We start from the raw sequence: 20,720 nt of genomic DNA, 5'->3' as shown, positions 1-20,720 counted from the left end.
GTCACCGATTAAGAAGCCCCCTACAGATATCCAAATGTTAATGCGATCCCACCCACCAAGCATAGGTCACTCCAGCAGGCGGAGACTTCTAGAAGCACACGCTCCTTAGGAGCTGGTCCCTGTCTGCCCACTGCTCCTCAGACTGAGCGCGCTCAGGAAGGAAGGAGTCTGGCTGTCCTGATACACAAACAAGTTTGTTGTCTTTTGAGTCAACTATTAATTGTTGGGGCTATAATTGCATTTCTGAAGGGTTCTGCAGTGGGTAACATTTCCCCTCCAAGCTTGTTTGAAAGTGCTGAGCATACTAGTTCCTGTACTTGGTTCCTAACCACACTGTGGAATGTCTTTACTGGTGGAACCTATCAGGGCAGGGTGCCCACATGTTTAGCAAATGGAGTCTGGAGGAAGGAGGGATGTTGATATTCTCAGAATTTCCTGCAGGTGTACTGAAGGGTTTCTCTGGTGAAATGTAGCCTCATGCGGGCTGCTTAATAGCTTCTGTATTGGAATTCAGAGTCATGCCATATTTATTCAGGTCACTGGAATGTCTCACTGGAATATCCTGAAATGACATTATTGAGATACTAAACACTTTTTTACATTCAAACGTTTCCCCAGCATTGCTCTGAATGGTTTTAAGGGGAAGATTATTACTAAGAGCTGTTCAGTATTTTAAGCTATAATCTCCTGCATTCATTTATGCAGATTCCCCTCATCCCTGAACAACAATGTTTCTTATGGGAGTCTGTGTACTCAGTACTTGGTCTGAACTTGTGGTCTTATCATTTTGTATTCCCTGTCTGAGCCTTTCCTTCAGCCAGTTAACTCAGCGGTATAGAAAGTTGGCTTTATACTTCCCAAGAATGCCTTTAAGATGGAAACTACAGCCTGCCAGTACAGCCTTTCACTGAATGTCGTGTTGACGGAAGTCTTCCGAAGCTTTAGGTATGCCTGCTGGCACCTCGGCGCTCAGGTGATCTGAATGAATCATTCCCAACAGTTGTTGAGGTTGTGTCACACTTGGTGTGTTTGTTCTGTGTGAGTTTTGTGACTGTGATGCTGCTTCCTCTTTGCTCATACAAACAATAAATAATTGATCCGCCCCCCCCAAAAAAGATGGATAAAGATTTGGCAGCACTAAGTTTACAATACTTTGAGTAAAATTATTGTAGGTTTATAAGAACTAGTATGAAATTAAATGGTTTTGAGTGTTAGTGGTTTAGGTTGAGTGTATGAAGCCACAGCACGAGGGAGCAGCTAGTCTTGGATTCTACACCGGGTCAACTGCACAGCATTTCACCCCTGCCAATTTGAACCAGATTTATGCGTTTGTGCAATGTGGGAAATGTCAAAATGAAGTATTTGTTTAGTTAATTCTTCAAATTTAAGAAGATTACCTTGTTTCCACTCATGTTTCTACCATGCGGTGTATACTATAATGCACTTAAGCAAATCCAAAGCCTCTATTTTTCTAGGACTTCTTTTGAAACGTAGGAGCAAGTATGAGAACTGACCTTGGAATATATAATCTCATATTTTTCTGTCACAAAAAAGGAGGACAGGAAGTTGTGGGAGCTCGTGAGAATGTGTTCAGACCTCAGAGCTTTAGTGAACCAACCTGCTACGTGCCCTAAGGTAACAGACCGGCGCTGCTTCTCCCCCCAGTTACCAGAAACCCCAAACATCTTCCATGTGTCAGTTTGCTCAGTGTTGAAAGCTGCTCGTACGGTGTTGGCATCCTGGCTTTGTAAATCGGCAGTCCGTCCAGTTGTGGTTCTCATGTGCCGAGATGAGAGAAATTTCCTGAGCAAACGAACTCCTGTTCCACTCCTCCTTCTCTGGCAGGAACACTAACATCTGCTTTCAAACTGAACTATCTCCTGGGCCGGCTGCCACAGTTTTCTCTCCACTATTCAGGACTGTCGATCGGCGCTCTGGAAAGTGGAGGGGTTGATGTATTTTATCGTCCAGCTGTTTACCCCCTGTGGTCTGAACCTGAGGCCAAGTACACTACTCACATGTTTATTGTGGCTCATTCAGGACTAAAATCTGCAGTGTGTGGGTAGGATGATTGATAGCTATGAGTTTCCTGCTAAAGAGCAGTTTGTGTCTCAAATTAAGTCTCAACAAAGATTTCTCATTGTGTTTATTTGCCCTCTTTGAAACCAAACAGTTTTCTTGTCCATGTTTACATTACCAACGTGTAAACTCAAAAAGAATGTTTTAAAAACTAAACTAGATGAGAAAGCTAATTTGGTGTATTCATATTCTTACCCTCCACTGTCTGGAATCAGACTGAGAGCATCAGGGCCTCCTCAGTCGGCACTTTGCCTTTTTACTGTGGCCCATTAGCTTTTACAGCAGATGAATTCCTTGTCTGCTTGCCAGTGCTGAGATGAGGGCTTGTTTTTCTTCTTGTTTGGTCTTTATCAGATGTAGATTTGTGTAGCGAACACATGGGCAGCGACAGGCTGAGGCATTATGCTGCTGAACTCGGCCCTCCCCTGATCTCTGGGAGTGTGTAGGACTGGAGATCAGCACTGCTCTCCTCTGACTGTGCTGGGAGATGTTGTGGATTAGCCACACACACACATACACACACACACACACACTGCAGTTAAGCAGCCACAGACCTGCTTTGGGTGGTCTCATGCTGCGTCCTCTTGGTTTCTGTTTGGACAGCATCATTTGGTATTGCTACTTTTTTTTTAATGATTTGCTTTGTTGTATTAATAATAATGTTAATTTGTAATGATCAGTTAATTCATAGACGACTACCTCACTGTGTCTGGCATGGTTTTGCTTATAGTACATCTTTTTCTTCTCACGGAATCACACTTGCTATTGAGAGTAAAGCAAATTCAAATCCCAACTGTCACTATCCTCAGTGTGTTATGTAATACTTTTGAGATTTGTAGGATGAAAGTCTCATTCGGTCTCTGAGACCAAAACTGGGGTCCCTCGTTGGCAGAACTGAAGCAGGGAAACATCCATGCAGGAAGGGAGGGATGGGAGAGATGGTTGAAAGCATTCTTGCTTAATTTCTGAATACCACAGGGGAAATACTAACCTTTTAAGAATGCAAAGCTCAAGAGTCAGCATACAGGCCTACTGTCTCAGGGAAAGTCCACCCTGAGGCCTTCAGGATCCCCGTAGTACGTTCCTCATATTGGAATAGTGGGGATACAAAATGACATCAACTGAAGCTGCTACATGCCTCTCAGGCTCTACGGATGTGTCATACAGACGTTGTTAGTTTCCCCCGACAAAACTATCAGGAAACAAGCCATGGCAGTAGAGTGTGTTTTGGAGAAACATAACAGCCTCTCAACACTGGAAGCAGAAAGTGGAGGGATGGCAGAAGTGGGTCAGTAAATTCCGTCACAAAGATATGAAACGACGAGCATCGAAAAGAGTCCTCTGTTCTTAATAAACACCCAGAAACCATGCAGTGACAGGCAAACCATGCAGTGACAGGCAAAGGGAAAAGTATATTGAAGCAGCAAAAGGCAGTTAATTTGATTCTTGATTTCTTTCAAATCAGTAACAAGTGCCTTCTAGTGTCTGCCATCATTAAAGACAGAAGATGGGATGATGAGTAGCAGTGATATTCTTGGTCTGAAGTGGAGATGAGCTATTGGTTCAGGAGGTAGAACTCGTAACGTTTTTGAGGCATTTTTGTTTCGAACGTTGTTCCATCTCTCCACAAAGGCAGACTTTGAGGACAGTTGCCATAGGTACAATCTCTACATTCTTGCACAGAACAACATAGATTTTAGTTAGATGATCTGGCCTTCATCACTTTGATTTGTTATCTGCATCATCCATTGTACCCTCACTGGAAATAAGACTGATGTTTAAGTAACTGTCTGGGAAGAAATATCTAGCGTTTAATGTTATGCCTTAATTGCCCTACCTGCTTTGCTATTTTCATGCATTTTTGAAGAATTTGCGTTTGACACTGCCTTTGAGGGCAGATTTTGCTCTGAAACTACCCCTTATCAACCTCCTAGCCCTGTCATTATCAACTAAAGTATTCTTTAAGTTGAGCTGTCTGTCCAGTCATTTAGCAATCATCACGCAGTCTTGATCCCCACTCAGAGACCTGCGGTGAATCATCACAAAGCTTCTCTTCTTCGTGTCTGGGATGGATATTGTGACGGCTTACTGTTGGTATGCAGTGTTTCTGTGTTTGTGTACTTATAATCCAAATCTTAGTTTCTGTCTACCTTTTGTCCTTTTTAAGTCTTTGATGAAAGATTTAAAGATGAAAGGATGAACTGGTGAAATGCCCCTTTTTGTTATGAAATGAACTTTAGGTTCTTCATGATAAATAAGTTCCTTCACTGTTATAATGGAAGATCTCAATTATAAAATGGCTGGAAGTAATCTTGAGGTTTTATTGATCCTCAACGAAAGGAGACTGATCAAATGACGATGAATAATAATATCGCTCAATCTGCTTTAGTATGACCCCTTTTAAGGTGTTTTTTCCAAAAGGATGTTTATCGACGGACTTTCACAAACATTTCTCCAGCAGCTACAGAACTGTTTATTTTAGTTTTCTATCTCCTACAAAAAAAGTTATTTAGAAAAGAGAGGTTTTGCCTTTGTCAACTATTGTCTGCCAACCCTTTCAGGGGATGTAAGCAAATGCTTTGTCGGAACTGGTTGCATCAGCGGCTGTCAAAGTCGCGAGTCAGGATATTGGTGTGCTGTGGAGAATAGCCTTCAAGGGCTTTTGTTCTGGCGGGTTGCCTCACCAACTGTGGGAAACATGCGCTCACCGTCACTGTGGACTAGTCCCAGCTACCAGGGCCGGGTGGTGTGCAAGGAGGGAACTGGGTTCTGCTGTCAAGCGTCACTCTCAGAAGGATGTTTGGGGAGAGTGGACTCGTGTTTGGGGAAATCACTTTGACTGAACTGGATCCCTGAGTAGTTCTGTGCTGTTTCAAGGTGTGCAGCTCTCCTGTTAGACTTTCTGTATTTGTCTTCATTGTCTGAATCGTGTGATTTTTATCTCTCCTTGTTTAAGTGTGATTGTGTGTGAACACATCTGTAATTCAATAGCATTGTCCCTATTTAGCATGTTATGAATTTGTGTGGGGTTGAAATTGGAACTAGCTTCCTCCTGATAAACGTGCATTGCGTGTCGTGAAAGGGAATGTACCTTCGTCATTTTAATGATGTCCTCTTGCAGTACTTCACTGAACGCATCTTTCTTAAAAGTAAGGAGTGTGACTGAAGCATGCTGCTACTCTCACAATCTAAGTTACATAACATGGAAGCACTTTCCATAGTAGCCGGTTTCAAGCAAATTTGCAAGTCAGTAAGATGACCACTAGCATTTATTAGCTTAAAACAATCAAATGTACATCCTGATATGGTATCATCTGATGTGTTACTAAATCTAGTCTGAAACCACAACCAACCTGTACCCGTTTAAACAGGTTGTTTTGCTGACCTGACACAAATCAGCCTTGAAAATTAGCTTGCACTTTGCAGAACTGATTTACAGCGAGGAATTCATGAGGTTAATTTGTAGCTTAAAATAAAGACGTGTATGCAGATTCCCCTTCGAATTACATTTTGAAGCATTTGCAGCCAGGCGTGATGCAGCAGGACTCGGCAGGGTTTATTCATGATTAACCTGCTGAAGCTGACAGCCGGGGCTTTGCAGTTGTTTCTCCAAGTTGTTTATCTTACCTGCTAAGTATGAAGAATTGGATTTATATTTTGTTTATTTATTATTATGTTTTCCTTCATGTGCTTCTGTCCAGCCCTTCAGCGTGTGATGTGCGTCTCCTCTGTGCTCCACAGTTACCTGGCAGACCAGTGCTGGAACGGTGGCGTGGTCTTCCTGATCATGCTGCGGAGGATCAAACGCAAGGCCCCGCCCCCTCCGTGCAACGGGAACGGGGTTTCCGGGGGCAACGGCGTGACAGGCCGAGCGAGCGAGCGGCGAGACAGCACCTCCTCCGACGCCCCCGGAAGCCCCGCCCTCAACGGCAAGCGGACGCGCAAGTTCGGGGTCACGTCCCGCGCCTCCGTCTCACGCGACGACGGGGGCCGTGACGACGGGGGCCGTGACGACGGGGGCCGGGACCCGGAGCTGGAGAACGGGTTTCACCCCGCGCCCTCTGGTGACTCCTCGCCATCGCAGGACGAACCCTCCTGGAAGCCGGGTGGGCAGGGCTTGGCGGTGGACACGCCCACGGGGAAGTGGCGGGTGGCAGGGGCGGGGCTGATGGCAGGGGCGGGGCTGATGGCAGGGGCGGGGCTTATCCAAGGGGGAAGGGTTCCCCAGCACCTGCAGAACGGAGGAACAGCGACCCTTCCTACTCGCTCCCACACCCGCCTGTCAGAGAGCTGCCAAGCTGAATCACCCAGCTGTGAGACAGATAGCCAGGTAATTCAGAATAATAATCACGATATATAATCCGACAGCAACAACACTGACCCCTTCAAGAGCTATATGGATGCTGCATTGTGTTGTTAACCGGTGATGGATTTGGTTCTAACGTAGACCTGTGGGTTCAGTTTGATTGGTCTAGTTAGATGTGTGTTTGTGTGCCCCTGCTGGCTTGGTGATACAGGCATCTGCAAAACAGACACGCTAGCTTTAAAGTGCTGGGATTTGTGTCCCATCTTTGCCATAAAGAAGTCAACCACAGATTATAGCAGAAGTGGAATGACCCACTTACTCATCCTGTTATACTGTGGTCATAATCTTCTAGTGACATTCAGAGTTTATGGGACGTATGAGTTAATATTTTACATACATTTCATTGGTCTTTCAATGGAGTTCAGCTATGATGCAAGTTGTCCACTGTTTCTCCTCTTACAAACCTACTACAACATCTGAATGTTTTTGTAGCTTTCACACACCTTTTAGGAAAGTCAAACTATGGAATGCGAAGCCACAGCCGTGTTTGCCAAGAATAAATCTCACAATTGGTTGGTGAACTACACAAACTGCACATAATGATATCTGCCAGGGACCAGAAAGAACAGATCTTATGAAAACATGTTAATCCTTCACACATTGTCCTCCACTCACACCCATGAGTCATCGGTGGTGACTAACCGCTTGCCAAAACAAAGATGGAGGCCAGATCCATGGCATGCCTTTCGCTTTAACTTTGCCTTTCTTCACGTGTGGATACACCTGAATATCCAGAACACCAGATTAAAGTGTTTGAGAAGCTTCCAGTCACCTGTCTGCCATCAGGGACCAGTGTTAGCCAAGCAAGCACAAAACCCAGCCAGCTAATTAGTACCTTGATTTTTAGCAGCACAACCAAGACTATTTATTTTGGAGCTTGTCAAAAACAGTAGCATAACGTACCGTGAGAACGAGAACACAGGAATTAAAACAGTCCTTCAAGTCTCAGCCTGTAGCCACAGAGAGAGGATTCATTTACAGACACCACCAGGATCTCGTCCCCTCAGGGGTCCAAGCGGAAAAAGCAAAATAAAATAATCGTGTTGATCTCCAAGCCAGTCCAGCCATCTTGCAGGACTCATAACGTGAGGGTTCTGAGTGGGAGGAGCTCCCCCTCTCTGGATGTTTGCAGGAGAGAGACCAGCCTGGACAGGAGAGAGACCAGCCTGGACAGGAGAGAGACCAGCCTGGACAGGAGAGAGACCAGCCTGGACAGGAGAGAGACCAGCCTGGACAGGAGAGAGACCAGCCTGGACAGGAGAGAGACCAGCCTGGACAGGCACCCCAAGCCTCCACCCTGCAGCACCTCACACCAAACACCTGCTTACCGTTTGTCTGGGAGCTGTTTTACTGGTTAACCCAAAGATGCCCTAGAAAGAAGAAAAGCTCATAAACACACGTGGTGAACATATTTTCTAGTGTGAAGACGTTAGTGTTCGGTTGACATCTTGGTCTTTTTCATGAGAAAAGTCCATGTTAGGATGTAATTTTTCTGACATCTACAGGAGACGTCTAACATTTTTATTCATTCTTATTTATTATGTGTCACATACTCCAGAAACCAACCCGCGATTGTTGCCAGTGCTGGGAATCTGGTATACACTGTTCAAAAATCTCCCACACTTTTCTAATTTTAGACCTTCTCTTCCTTCTCCTCTCTGTTTTCAAACCTGGTAACCCACCCCCTTCCCCATTCCCTCTTACTTAGATAGTCGTCTAATTGAACACTTTTGATCTGGGCTCATCAACATCAGAATGGAGAGGCCCTGCATGTTGTATTCATGAGCTCAGAGCTCTATTGTGGCCGGAGGGGGATTTTTGTAATCAACCCAGCGGTGGAGAGAGGCCTCCTGCTTATCATATGGTGCTGATGAGGGCCGGCCATGTCACCTCATCAGGATACAGGAAACCTACTTGTGAGGCTCTACGACTTTAGTATCTGTCCGTTAAATCCCGTTTTGGTCATGTCCTTTCACGTCGTACAGCACTGAAGGCACGACACACCCGTACTAAGCGTGTCTTGTGTTGGTTGTGCTGGATGGTCGTTTGAGCTTGTACTGGTGTAGAGAGAAGTGGAAATTAAACTTAAACTTACCGTGTGAATGACAGCTTGGTAGCTATAGTGTCGGAACACACTATTAAAAACAAGACTGTGTTCTATATGGGGAGTTATGGTTTGGAAGATTGTCACTCAATATCTGTGACATTGTTTTAGGCTGAACACGTACCTCCTAGGTTTCCCATTGCACAGATGTAGGTGTCCCTGGCCTAACAATTTCCTTACACAGACGTCTCAGGACTTCAGTAGCAGTATTATCTGTGTTTTGTCAGGCTGAACATCAGGTAGTGTTTTAATATATAATGGGCCCCTTATCACAGGCCTACAGGCCTGGTAGGCTTGTTTTCTTTAGGGAGGTAGTGGTTGTGGTATTCTGTGTTGTGACTGGCAGCTGGAAGTGATGTTGACCCCATACTAGCTGCTGCTGGTTGTTCTGGCTCGGGGATGTGCCAGGGCTCAGGTGTGTCAGCGATGTCCTCGTGTGAGGGGGGGGTCCAAACTTGTCTCGGCTTCTTCTGGGTTTCTGCAGGATAGTTTTTGTGTCCCTGATCCATTGTCTCAGTGAAGTTGATGGTTTTGGATCGTAAAGTTGCAGTTTCTCTTGATACGAAAAAATAGCAGGAAGTGTTTTAAAATGTAGCATTAAATGTTTTAGTTTTTATTGTATTTCATTCTTTAATTAGTCAAAGATATATTCGTCTACAGATTATTGGCAAGTTGTTAATTGTGCACAAATCCGTATACTGTGGTTCTGTCTGCAGTGTGTGTGTGTGTGTGTGTGTGTGTGTGTGTGCGTGCGTGCGTGAAGTGTTCTGTCAAGCTAAAGCTGTCACACACAGGTGTGCATCACTCGTTATTTATAGAGTCCCCCTGAGGAGAGAGGCTGGATCTAAACTCTTCTCATCCCAGTAGGATACACACCTCCAAGCCTGGCACTTTGAATCATGAAACTTTATTTAGAACAATCTTTGTGTATTCTCTTACACACACACTCTAGGTGTGGTGTGACAGGGCACCATCACATACTGTAGATCCACTCTTGTCTGCTGTGTGTATTTCTACATTGTTTTTTTCCACATGGCTTAACTGTGTCCCTGTTAGTCCCCTCTGTGTCCCTTTTAGTCCCCTCTGTGTCCCTGCTAGTCCCCTCTGTGTCCCTGCTAGTCCCCTCTGTGTCCCTGCTAGTCCCCTCTGTGTCCCTGCTAGTCCCCTCTGTGTCCCTGCTAGTCCCGTCTGTGTCCCTGCTAGTCCCCTCTGTGTCCCTGTTAGTCCCCTCTGTGTCCCTGCTAGTCCCCTCTGTGTCCCTGTTAGTCCCCTCTGTGTCCCTGCTAGTCCCCTCTGTGTCCCTGCTAGTCCCCTCTGTGTCCCTGTTAGTCCCCTCTGTGTCCCTGTTCGTCCCCTCTGTGTCCCTGTTCGTCCCCTCTGGGTCTGCTCGTCCCCTCTGGGTCCCTGTTAGTCCCCTCTGGGTCTGCTCGTCCCCTCTGTGTCCCTGTTAGTCCCCTCTGGGTCTGCTCGTCCCCTCTGGGTCCCTGTTAGTCCCCTCTGGGTCTGCTCGTCTCCTCTGTGTCCCTGTTAGTCCCCTCTGGGTCTGCTCCTCCCCTCTCACACGTGTCTCCTCCATCCCCTCTGACGTCTCCTCTGTGTGTCCGCCCGCAGCCCAGGGAGAGCAGCCACATCTGGAAGATGCACATGGTGAAGGGTCAGGAGGGGCTGGGCATCCAGATCACGGGGGGGCGGGGCTCCAAGCGCTCGCCGCACGGCATTGTGGTCGCCCACGTGGAGGAGGGTGGCGCCACCCAGAGGTGAGCGGTACATTGATACTGTTATGTGCAGGGTACTGTGTGTGTGTGTGGTCAGTGTCTCCTCATGCATATGCGCCCGTCTGAGGTAACTGAGCACACTCAAGCAGCTGCAATCAGCTTCAAAGCTTCTCTCGTGTCCTGGCCTCGTCCAATAGCACGCTGAGCTGTGACCACTTGGTCTGTAGGACTCTCCAGTAGCTCTGCCTCGTAGCGGCTCGACATCTCAAGATGAGACCTACTTGCCAGACATCTCATTTCAAAATCACAAGCGTTAATGTGGAGCTTACACAAATCTTACAAATGCACTGTCAGAAAATGTCCCCCAAACACCAGACTCGTCCCAACACATTGGCTCACTAACAACCTCCTCCTGACTACAATCCGTCTGACTTCACCCTCCTGCGGCAGAGAAAAAAAAAAGGGTGTGACTCACTTCCCTCTCTATTAAAAGCCGAACACAGGCGGAAAAGTCTGGAAAGCAAAACAAAAACACTCGTCCAAAGCCTGCATGCAAACACGCTCACTCTCCCCTGATCACGCTACTCATCTGGTCCCAGGTCAACACCCGGGCTGGAACAACGTCTCTCATCCACCCCCAAGGTGAAGGGTTCAGACTAAACGAGAAGTGTTTGTAGAGACAGTCTAGTCCAGAGGCCGACATTTGATGGCCTCATTTAACAAAAACGGAAAGGAACCGTCTGCCACCAGAACTGAAGCAATGGTTGCAGTTGACGCCCATTAAAAAGGATATTAAAGAGGTGTGTGTGTGTGTTGCAGGGACGGCCGTCTGAGGTCAGGTGATGAGCTGCTGATGATAAACGGTCAGTCTCTGGTGGGACTGTCCCACCAGGAGGCCGTGGTCATCCTGAGAGCCACCGAAGGACTAGTGCAGCTGGTGGTGGCCAGCAGGGTGAGGCTCCACACACACACACACACACACTCTCTCCTTTCCTCACATGCTTTCTCCACACTCTTCCCCTCCTGTACGTTTGTAGTTTAAACACCTATGTCAGAACAAGAACCGTCCTGTCCTGGGCTGACGGGCGTCCTGTCTGCATGAACATTCAGAGAGACGGGGTTTCTCTTAGCCCAAACCTCCCCCCTATACACTCTCCAAGCCCCCGCCACCTCAGAGCCCTGAACCTCCCCCTGCGTGCAGCACAGCCCACCGCCTGTTTAAATGTAACAAAAGAGGAATTGTGAATAATCCTCCTGTACTCACTCTCCCTGGTCCTGGACTGCTCCCTGCTCTAATACCCTGGCTAGACTGCAGCCGCTTAGCTTGTTTGAGGAAGTGTTGCTCTGACAAGCCTGCCTCCGTGCTGCATTTCCTCCGATGTTGCTGCGGTGTTTCTGGAGGATTCTGTGGACTGAGACTCCAGCCTGGTCAGGGAGGGTCTGAAAAATTCAACAGGAGAATTTTTAGATGCTTCCTCTTCCAGAAAGACACACATTTACTCTCTGTCACACTCACACAGTAATGCTCAATGCCCCATCATCTTTACTTCCCCTCACTCACTCACTCACTCACACACACTCACACACACACACACTCTACTGTACTTGCAATCCGTGCTTCATCCTCAAGGCTGGTGGTACAGTGTAACCAACTCTCTCTGCATTTCTCAAACGCGCACACACACACCTCCTCTCCCCCCCATCTCTCTCAAACGCACACACACACCTCCTCTCCCCCCCATCTCTCTCAAACGCACACTCACACCTCCCCCTCCCCTCTCCCTCTCCCTCCAGGAGGAGTCGGAGGTGGACTTCCACAGGTACCCGTCCACCAGCCTGCCGGACCTGGTCAGCACCTGTGCCGCTGCCTGCCCGAGCGGGCGAGCCTCCTCCAGGGACGACATCGCTAGGGACCCCTTCCCCAAGGAGAGCCAGGGGACTGAGGGCCTGGAGGCCACCAGGGAGGACCTGACCTCCAGCAGCCTCTCTCTTCCCAGCCATGACTCTGTATGTACCAGACTACCTGTCTCTCTCTCTCTCCCTCTCTGTCTGTGTCTCTCTCTCCTGTTAATTCAAGTTCATTCTCTCAAGCGAGTCAAGTTGTTTGGCACACTTGCGCTCACACACACACGCACACACAGACTCCCTCACATTCCTGTGGCTGATGCAGCCTTGCTTTAAGAGCGGATGTGAAATTATTTATCCGCTAGCTACCCACCAATGAGCTTCCCTCCGAAATGTCGTTCTTCATTAGCGTTTAAACAGTCGATCAGGGAGCGCCTCTTGATTGTTCTCTTAGCAGTGGTGGCCATCTGCCATGTGCATGTCATAGATTAGACATACAGTCCAGGAAGTCCCACTGGCTATTGGGTTTCAATAGTGTGTGTATTAAGAGTTTGAAGGAACTGGGAAGGATATGATGTGATGGGTTGGGAAGGGGGGTCTGTTAGCGCTGTGTAAGTGGGTCACTCGCTGCACAACAAGCTCTCTTCTATCTCTCTTTTTCTCTCTCGCTCTCTTGCTTTCTTCTACCACTCTCTGTTTTTCTCTTGCTTGCTCAGTGTCTGTTTATCTCTCTTTCACTACATCCCCCTTTCTGTCCCCTCTCTCCCTCACTCCCCCATTCTCTCTCTTCCTGTATCCATCTCTCCCTCCTGAGTCACAACAAAGTGCTGCCAAGTTAGCAGAGATGACTTGAGCAGTTTCCCCAGCCCCTCCGGCCTCCCCTGGCCTCTTCTGGCCCCTCTGGCCTCCCCCCGGCCCCTATGGCCCCCTGGCCTCTGTCTCCTCAGTAGAGCATGCAGCCTCGCCCCTGACCTGCTGTCCTCTCACCCTGCATGGTTACATCGATCATGACCATGTGACCATGTCTAGAGATGTTTCCTGGTGTGTCACAGCCGTCTCCGGGCCTGGTCTCCATGGCAGCCTGACAGCCAGGGAACAGACCACCAGCGCACGACGCGTCCCGCGCTAACCACCAGCTCGTCAAGATTGTTCCAAATTAAAATGCAGAGTTTAGACATCCCCCACGATTATGTAAACTCATTAGAGGGTGCGCTCTGCTGGCTGCTGTTGCGAGGAGACGGAGGGTGTTTCTGTTATTTAACTGCTCACTTCCTGCTGGTTGGAGAAGCTCCCTTCTGTGTACGTGAGGGCTAGGTGATGTGTGTTTCACCACGGGATCACTGGTCACTTAATCCCTGTAATCTGACATTTCAATCTCACTTGTTCTGTGTGGCTTTGGGAGAAAATGTCTCCATGAGGAGCAGAGCACGAGCGTGGTGTGTTCTGAGCTTCTGGAAGGCTTTAAGATAGTGTGTGTGTGTGTGTATACGGAAATACATTTAGTCAGACAGTACGATATGGAAATATGTCCTGATTCACATCCCGAGTTTAGGATCTGAAGGCTGTCATCTGGGCTGATGCTGTAACAGATGCTGGTGTTGTGGAGCAGAGACCATGTCTAAGAGTCTAAGACCGTGTCAACACAACATGCTTTGAAAGGACTAAAAGGTTTAGGAGGAATTTTCAGAATCGATTTGTGGCGAGCCTGTGAACTGAAAGATCTGATGGACGCAAACTCGGAAGATAAGCTTCCTGCTGTGTTTGTGTTTTCAGCGCTCAGGGCTGCCATGGTGGAAGGGGAGGGTACATTTACCTTAAGCCCTGCACGTTTTTTTCCCCAACATTCTTTCTGTCTCTTTCCCTAGCATCTATCCCTTCCACTTTTTTCAGTTTCCCTCTCTTTCTCTCTCTGTCTGTCTCTCTCTGTCTCTCTCTTACTCTCTGCCCCCCCCCCCCCTTCCCCCATGTGGGGTCAGGACATGGTTCAGTGGTGGAGGAATGTTACATTCAACGAGCTAACACCAAGTGTCTGACCTGTGAGAGGTAAACACAGCACATGGTACCCACACAGACCAGACATGCTGTGTTCCAGTGAAACCGCCCCTCAGTCCTCACGGCCCACCAGGGTCAGGGCCTCCAGGGTCAGGGCCTCCAGGGACAGGGCCTCCAGTGACAGGGCCACCAGGGTCAGGGCCACCAGGGACAGGTCTAGGGGATGTCCATATTTTAATACAATGTCAGCACATACTAATCACTGTTCCTCTTCTGCAGTTGACGGAGCAGGAGAAGTTGGAGGATAAAGGCCAGGGGGAGGAGAGAGGCCGGGGGGAAGATAAAGGCCAGGGGGAGGAGAGAGGCCGGGGGGAAGATAAAGGCCGGGGGGAGGCGTCTAAAGCCTGCTGCAGAAGTCCAACACCCATGAAATTTCGCAGCCGGTCACAAGGTGAGGAACCTCGGCCATACACACATATGCAAGCACGGGTGTGCACACACACACATGCATATATAGACACACACACACACACACACACTCCTCAGACAGAGGTAGACAGCAGGAGGCCGCTCCCTGATGTCATTGTGAAGTGTTCCCTGCATCATTCACGCTACGCTGTTTAATGGCTCCTCTTGAAAGCAAACACCTCAAATCCCTCCCCTGCATGTCTCTTTGGCTAAATAAAAACAAAATATTATTATAGATTTATTATTTAAGTAAACATATGTTCTAATTTATCTTCTCCTCTCTTCTCTCCTGTCCTTTCACTGTATTTAAGAATACTTTTTTTTTTTTTTTTAATGGTTGACAAAATGTAGATTTCTTTAAGTTAACGTTGGAAAAATATTTTCCAACTTTATATATTTTTTTACTTAAGAAAGGTTGATTCTTTTTTAAATTATTATTTTTCGAAAATAAGTTTCGAAAATAAGTTTTGAAAGGTTAAATAAATATATATATTTTTAAAAAGGGTTCAAAAGGTTTGCATCATTGATGAGTACTTGATGAGGATCCTGCTCACCAGATAACTGTGTACCATGGAGGCCACAGCGGCCTGGGTTAGAATCCATTCACACCTTTGCTGCATGTCTTCCTCTCTCTCTCTCTCTCTCTATTCTCTCTCTCTCTCTCTCTCTCTCTCTCTCTCTCTCTCTCTCTCTCTCTCTCTCTCTCTATTCTCTCTCTCTCTATTCTCTCTCTCTATTCTCTCTCTATTCTCTCTCTCTCTCTCTTCCCCTCCCCCCCTGCCTTTCCTGTCACACTTCACTGACAAACTGTCTATTAAAGCATGAATGATGCAAACAAACAAAAAAGAGAAAAACGACGCGTCTGCTGAATGAAAACATTATCATTAATTATTGAACCAAACTTGTGTTCTTATTTATTTTGAATGATAATATCTTTTACACTTTGAGTGCCCTCAGTAAAGTGTCCAGGGTGTTCTCTGGGATTGGAACTCTGCCCTGTGTTCTAGATGCGAGCGTTCCGTGTTCTAGATGCGAGTGTTCTAGACGCGAGTGTTCCGTGTTCTAGACGCGAGCGTTCCGTGTTCTAGACGCGAGCGTTCTCTCTCTGTGGACCTCAGCTGGCTGAGGCTGCATGCTGTCTCTCCCCAGGCGGGAGCAGTCGGCTGGAGTCCGTGGGCGAGGACGATGAGCTGATGGTGGAGAACGGTGAGACGGGCGGAGAGATGGCCGACAAGCCGACGCGCAGCGGCCGCAAACACTCCCTTCCCCAGCAGCTGGACACGGCCGGAGTCCGCCAGGTTGGTATCGAACCCTGCTGCTGTTACGTGATGGGGGTGGTTGGGGGAGAAGGCTGGTTTGTTAGCTGTGAGGGTTTGTCGACATGGCTTTTGGCGTGTGGGTCAGAAAGAGGGGTGGTGACGAAGTGAGAAGGTTTTGGGAGTGGTTGGGGTAACCGCTGCAGGACTGCAGCTTAGTGGGTAAGGGTGTTTCCTGGCAGCAGAAACACTCGTGGTTCTGAGTCTGTCTGTCCCTCAGTCTGCACAGGGAGCTAAATTTATCTACTGAGATGAATAATGCAAGAAACATCCCAGCTGGCTGAAAATGGTATTTCCCTTGAAAGCATGATGGAACTATACCTACAATCACTTGTGTCAGATACAAGTACAGTAAGAGTACTGCATGTTTTCAATGTCGTTGGGCTACATTATTAGCAACATTGATGCTAACGCTCATACAAAACAGTAACAACTCTTGCATTGTGTTGCCTCTTGGTATGAAATGCTCTATATCAGCGATCCCAACCTGTGGGCCACGGCCCACTAGTGGCCCACCAGGGTACTACAGGTTGGCCGGTGTTTGGCTCCTGGTGTTGTTAAACATGTGTGATAAGCGCAAATTAAGTGAACGGATGTGTTGGTCGGACGCAAAAATATTTGATCTATGCAAGTGGGCCGGAAAGTGTAAAAGGTCGGGAATGGCTGCTCTATATTTAGTTTTGATTTGATAGACTTCAGATTACTGAGTGTTTGTTGTTGAAGAGATCTCGTTTTTTGACGACCGGAGGTTGTTGAAGTCAGCGTTTTGTGTTTTTAGGAGTATCAGATCGTGAAGAAGTCGGCTCGCTCGCTCAGCACAGTTCAAGTGGAATCACCATGGCGACTGGCCCAACCTTCCATTATCTCCAATATCGTCCTGATGAAAGGACAGGGCAAGGTGAGAAACACACACACACACACAGTTGTAAATTCTGTTGTTGTGATGATGTGAGCCTGACGTGAGAGCTGTGTTGCCGTGGCGCCAGGGCCTGGGGTTCAGCATCGTGGGAGGGCAGGACTCGGCGCGAGGACGGATGGGGATCTTCGTCAAGACCATCTTCCCAAACGGAGCTGCAGTGGCCGACGGGCGACTGAAGGAAGGTGAGAAGAGCGGGTCAGCCTCCGGGAGGAGGGAGGGAGGGAGGGGGGACGGAGGGAGGGAGGAGGGAGGGAGGAGGGAGGGAGGGAGGGGGGGGGGGCGGAGGGAGGGAGGGAGGGTGGAGGATGGAGGGAGGGAGGAGGGTTGAGGGGGGGCGGAGGGAGGGAGAGAGGGCGGAGGGAGGGAGGAGGGTGGAGGGAGGGGGAGGGAGGGAAGACGGAGGGGTTAAGCAACTTGGTGTGTGTCATAATCTGCTTTCTTTAACTGTTCGCCTTCCTTTCTCATCTCTCTCTGCTCTCTCCCCCTCTCCTGTTCCTCCACCAGGAGATGAGATCCTGGAGGTGAATGGAGAGTCTCTGCTGGGCCTCACCCACCAGCAGGCTATCCAGACCTTCAAGGTAAACACGCCTCCTCAGAGACCTTCACCTCTCCGCGCTGCTTCTGGTCTTGTTGTTCATAAATGACAAAGAAGAATCTGAGTCAAACAGCCTTTGTCCAACTCTGTAGTTTAGCATCGATAAGTTGAGGTGATTTCTATGTTGAATTGTGAGGGTTCATCCTGCCCCCCCCCCACACTCCACCCCCCCTGCAGCAGCTGAAAAAGGGCGTGGTCACCCTGACGGTGAGGACTCGTCTCCGCAGCCCCAGCCTGACCCCCTGCCCCACCCCCACCCTGCTGAGCCGTGCCGGCTCCCCCAACTCCAGCGGGGGCACGCCCGTCCCCCCCGCCCCCGAAGAGGCCGACCGCAGGCCCCCCGCTGGGCCCCCCGGCCCGGGCCCCAAGGACCGCATCATCATGGAGGTCACGCTCAACAAAGGTGCTCACTCTCTTTAGGTTGTTGTTCGGTTCTTTTGACATGCAGGGGGGGCACTCTGGCTGCTCACCACAGCTGCACGGGTTCGAATCCAACCTGGGTTCCTTTGCTGTCTCTTTGTTGATTTCATTTTCAAGCGTAGCCCCGAATATCCAAATATCTAATATGTCTCTCCTTTTTATGCGTGTGTGTGGGCAGAGCTGGGCGTGGGGCTGGGTATCGGTGCGTGCTGCCTAACCCTGGAGAACTCTGCTCCAGGCATCTACATCCACAGCTTGGCCCCTGGCTCTGTGGCCAAGATGGACGGCAGACTCAGGTAGGAAGACCCCCCACGGCCTCCACACCAGCCTCCACACCAGCCTCCACACCAGCCTCCACACTAGCCTCCACACTAGCCTCCACACCAGCCTCCACACCAGCCTCCACACACAGCCTCTGTCAACCTCGACCCTGGACCAGTACACTAGTTGGTTCCCCCCCTGTAACAAAGTTCTCAACAGTTCTCAAAAGATGCTCTCCCTTCCCTGTGCTGTAGCTTCTCCTGCCACGGTCTCTCTGGCCTCACACGCCCAAATGTGCGAGCACACACACACGCACAGGCACGCTCATATGCCTCTCCTGGCTGTCTGCTGCAGCCCATTAGCTGTAATTGAGGAAGGGAGAGGCAGGAACCGTGAGCCCTGGAGAACTCAGGGGCCAACGCGGGGAATGTTGGAATCCCCTTCAGATCAGCACAAAGCTCAGCCTGGTGACTGGGCGGTTGTGTGTGGATACAATCTTCTGCCAAGTTTTCCTTTTCGAAAAGTGCGACGTCAAGCTGCTCTGGTCGGGGTTCTGTGATGCAGGGTTAGCTGCTCTGGTCGGGGTTCTGTGATGCAGGGTTAGCTGCTCTGGTCGGGGTTCTGTGATGCAGGGTTAGCTGCTCTCTCGCTGAAGGAACGTTCTGATAGCGTGTTTGTTTTTGTTTCAAACATGTCAAGTCATGTCATTGCATCTTCCGTGTAATGATGGTGTTGTCAAGTATGCAGCAGAACATTTCATAAACAAGTTCCTGAAGATATGATTTTAGGTGTGTGTGTGTGTGTGTGTGTGTGTGTGTGTGTGTGTGTGTGTGTGTGTGTGTGTGTGTGTGTGTGTGTGTGTGTGTGTGTGTGTGTGTGTGTGTGTGTGTGTGTGTGTGTGTGTGTGTGTGTGTGTGTGTGTGTGTGTGTGTGTGTGTGTGTGTGTGTAGCCGTGGAGACCAGGTCCTGGAGGTGGACTCTGAGAGCTTGCGTCACGCTGCGCTGAGCGAGGCCTATGCCATCCTGAGTGAGTGTGGACCTGGACCGGTCAGTCTCATCATCAGCCGACACCCCAACCCCAAGGTACCCCACACACACACACACACACCAACCCCAAGGTACCCCACACACACACACACCAACCCCAAGGTACCCCACACACACACACACACACCAACCCCAAGGTACCCCACACACACACACACCAACCCCAAGGTACCCCACACACACACACACCAACCCCAAGGTACCCCACACACACACACACACACCAACCCCAAGGTACCCCACACACACACACACCAACCCCAAGGTACCCCACACACACACACACACACCAACCCCAAGGTACCCCACACACACACACACCAACCCCAAGGTACACCCCACACACACCCCAACCGCAAGGTACCCCACACACACACACACACACACACACCCCAACCGCAAGGTACCCCCCCCACACACACACACACCCACCCTGACCCCAAGGTACCCCCCCCACACACACACACAAACACACACACACACACTAACCCCCATGTAAGACACACTGTACAATCCTTACAAAATCTTCTCTCCAAAATGCACTAAATACATTGACACCAAGGAAGGAAGAGAGCTATGAGGAAAGGGTGGAGGAGAGAGGGAGATTGGAGGAAGAGAGACATGAGAGACAATAATGTTCCTTCTCCTCAGATGACTAGATGCGTCTCTGATGGTCTCATTCTGGTCGTCATCCTAATGAAGGAATTCCACACGTTCCCTCCACGTGTCACTAACGGAATATTCCTGCCTTCTGAAGTTCCCCAGCGTTTCCCAGACAGGAAGTGTAATATTAGCTTTACTTTCCCTGCAGGGCCACTAAGGTTTTGTTTTTTAACCTTTTAAGCTCGATAGAAAATGACTCCCTCAATAACCTGACACCCCATTCATCTCTCTGAGTGTCTGGGAATTGTCAGAGGCATGTCAGTAAATCTTCCAGACTAGTAAATGATAACACGTATGCAGAGTTGGGTTACTTCTGTAGACTGTCTGATATAGCAGACTCCTGACGTTATGAAGGTACGGTTCTCTTGTCATGACCTGCTCAGGAAGTCTCACCAGACACGGCAACACAGGAAGGTCGAAGGTCATCTTAATTGTGTAACAGGCTTGAATTTCGGTGTGACTTGATTTGACGCTGGCTCTATAATGAAGCCAGTTCCTCATTACCAGCATGAACAATCCAGCCAGACAGAGGTGAGGGGGAAGGGGGGGAGAGGAGGGAGGGGGCGTAGTATCATCTGCTACCTGATTGGCTGTGTGTGTCAGCTGACCGAAGGAAGCGGGAAGGGTTTGAATTGGAGAGGAAGTGGGGGATCTGCTGAGGGGAAGAACCCCCAAAGAGAGGGAGAGAGAGAGGGAGGGGAGAGAGATAGAGAGAGAGAGAGGGAGGGGAGAGAGAGGGAATTGCTTCCATCCACAGCAGTAAAGAGGCTTCATGTTTTTCAGCTTGCTATCAACGCAATCAAAAGCTGGGAACAGCCAGCTTTGAACACCACATTTGGAAGAAGATAACACACTATCTCTGCAATCAGCCCTGGCTGCACACTGTCATTACGGCACATGCTGCTAGTTTTGCTTTGTGTAATACGATGT

At 48.9% G+C, this 20,720-nt stretch overlaps 1 protein-coding gene across 3 annotated transcripts in view; it reads left to right on the top strand.

Annotated features, from left to right (window-relative positions):
- The window catches only part of pdzd2 (PDZ domain containing 2), a 41,540-nt gene that overhangs the window by 7,720 nt on the left and 13,100 nt on the right, over window positions 1-20,720 (top strand). The window contains exons 3-15 of one of the 3 annotated variants that reach the window (XM_062451242.1): window positions 5,821-6,256; window positions 6,308-6,409; window positions 10,161-10,306; window positions 11,084-11,216; window positions 12,059-12,271; window positions 14,381-14,552; window positions 15,719-15,867; window positions 16,664-16,783; window positions 16,872-16,986; window positions 17,309-17,382; window positions 17,577-17,802; window positions 17,998-18,115; window positions 19,031-19,163. In XM_062451242.1, coding sequence (XP_062307226.1) covers window positions 5,821-6,256; window positions 6,308-6,409; window positions 10,161-10,306; window positions 11,084-11,216; window positions 12,059-12,271; window positions 14,381-14,552; window positions 15,719-15,867; window positions 16,664-16,783; window positions 16,872-16,986; window positions 17,309-17,382; window positions 17,577-17,802; window positions 17,998-18,115; window positions 19,031-19,163 — 2,137 coding nt within the window. The other 2 variants (XM_062451241.1, XM_062451240.1) reach the window with 2 other exon arrangements.

Source organism: Osmerus eperlanus, chromosome 25 (assembly GCF_963692335.1).
Source record: "Osmerus eperlanus chromosome 25, fOsmEpe2.1, whole genome shotgun sequence".
Classification (NCBI taxonomy): domain Eukaryota; kingdom Metazoa; phylum Chordata; class Actinopteri; order Osmeriformes; family Osmeridae; genus Osmerus; species Osmerus eperlanus.
Note: the sequence above shows the minus strand (reverse complement) of the source record. Positions and strands in the feature narration are given on the sequence as shown.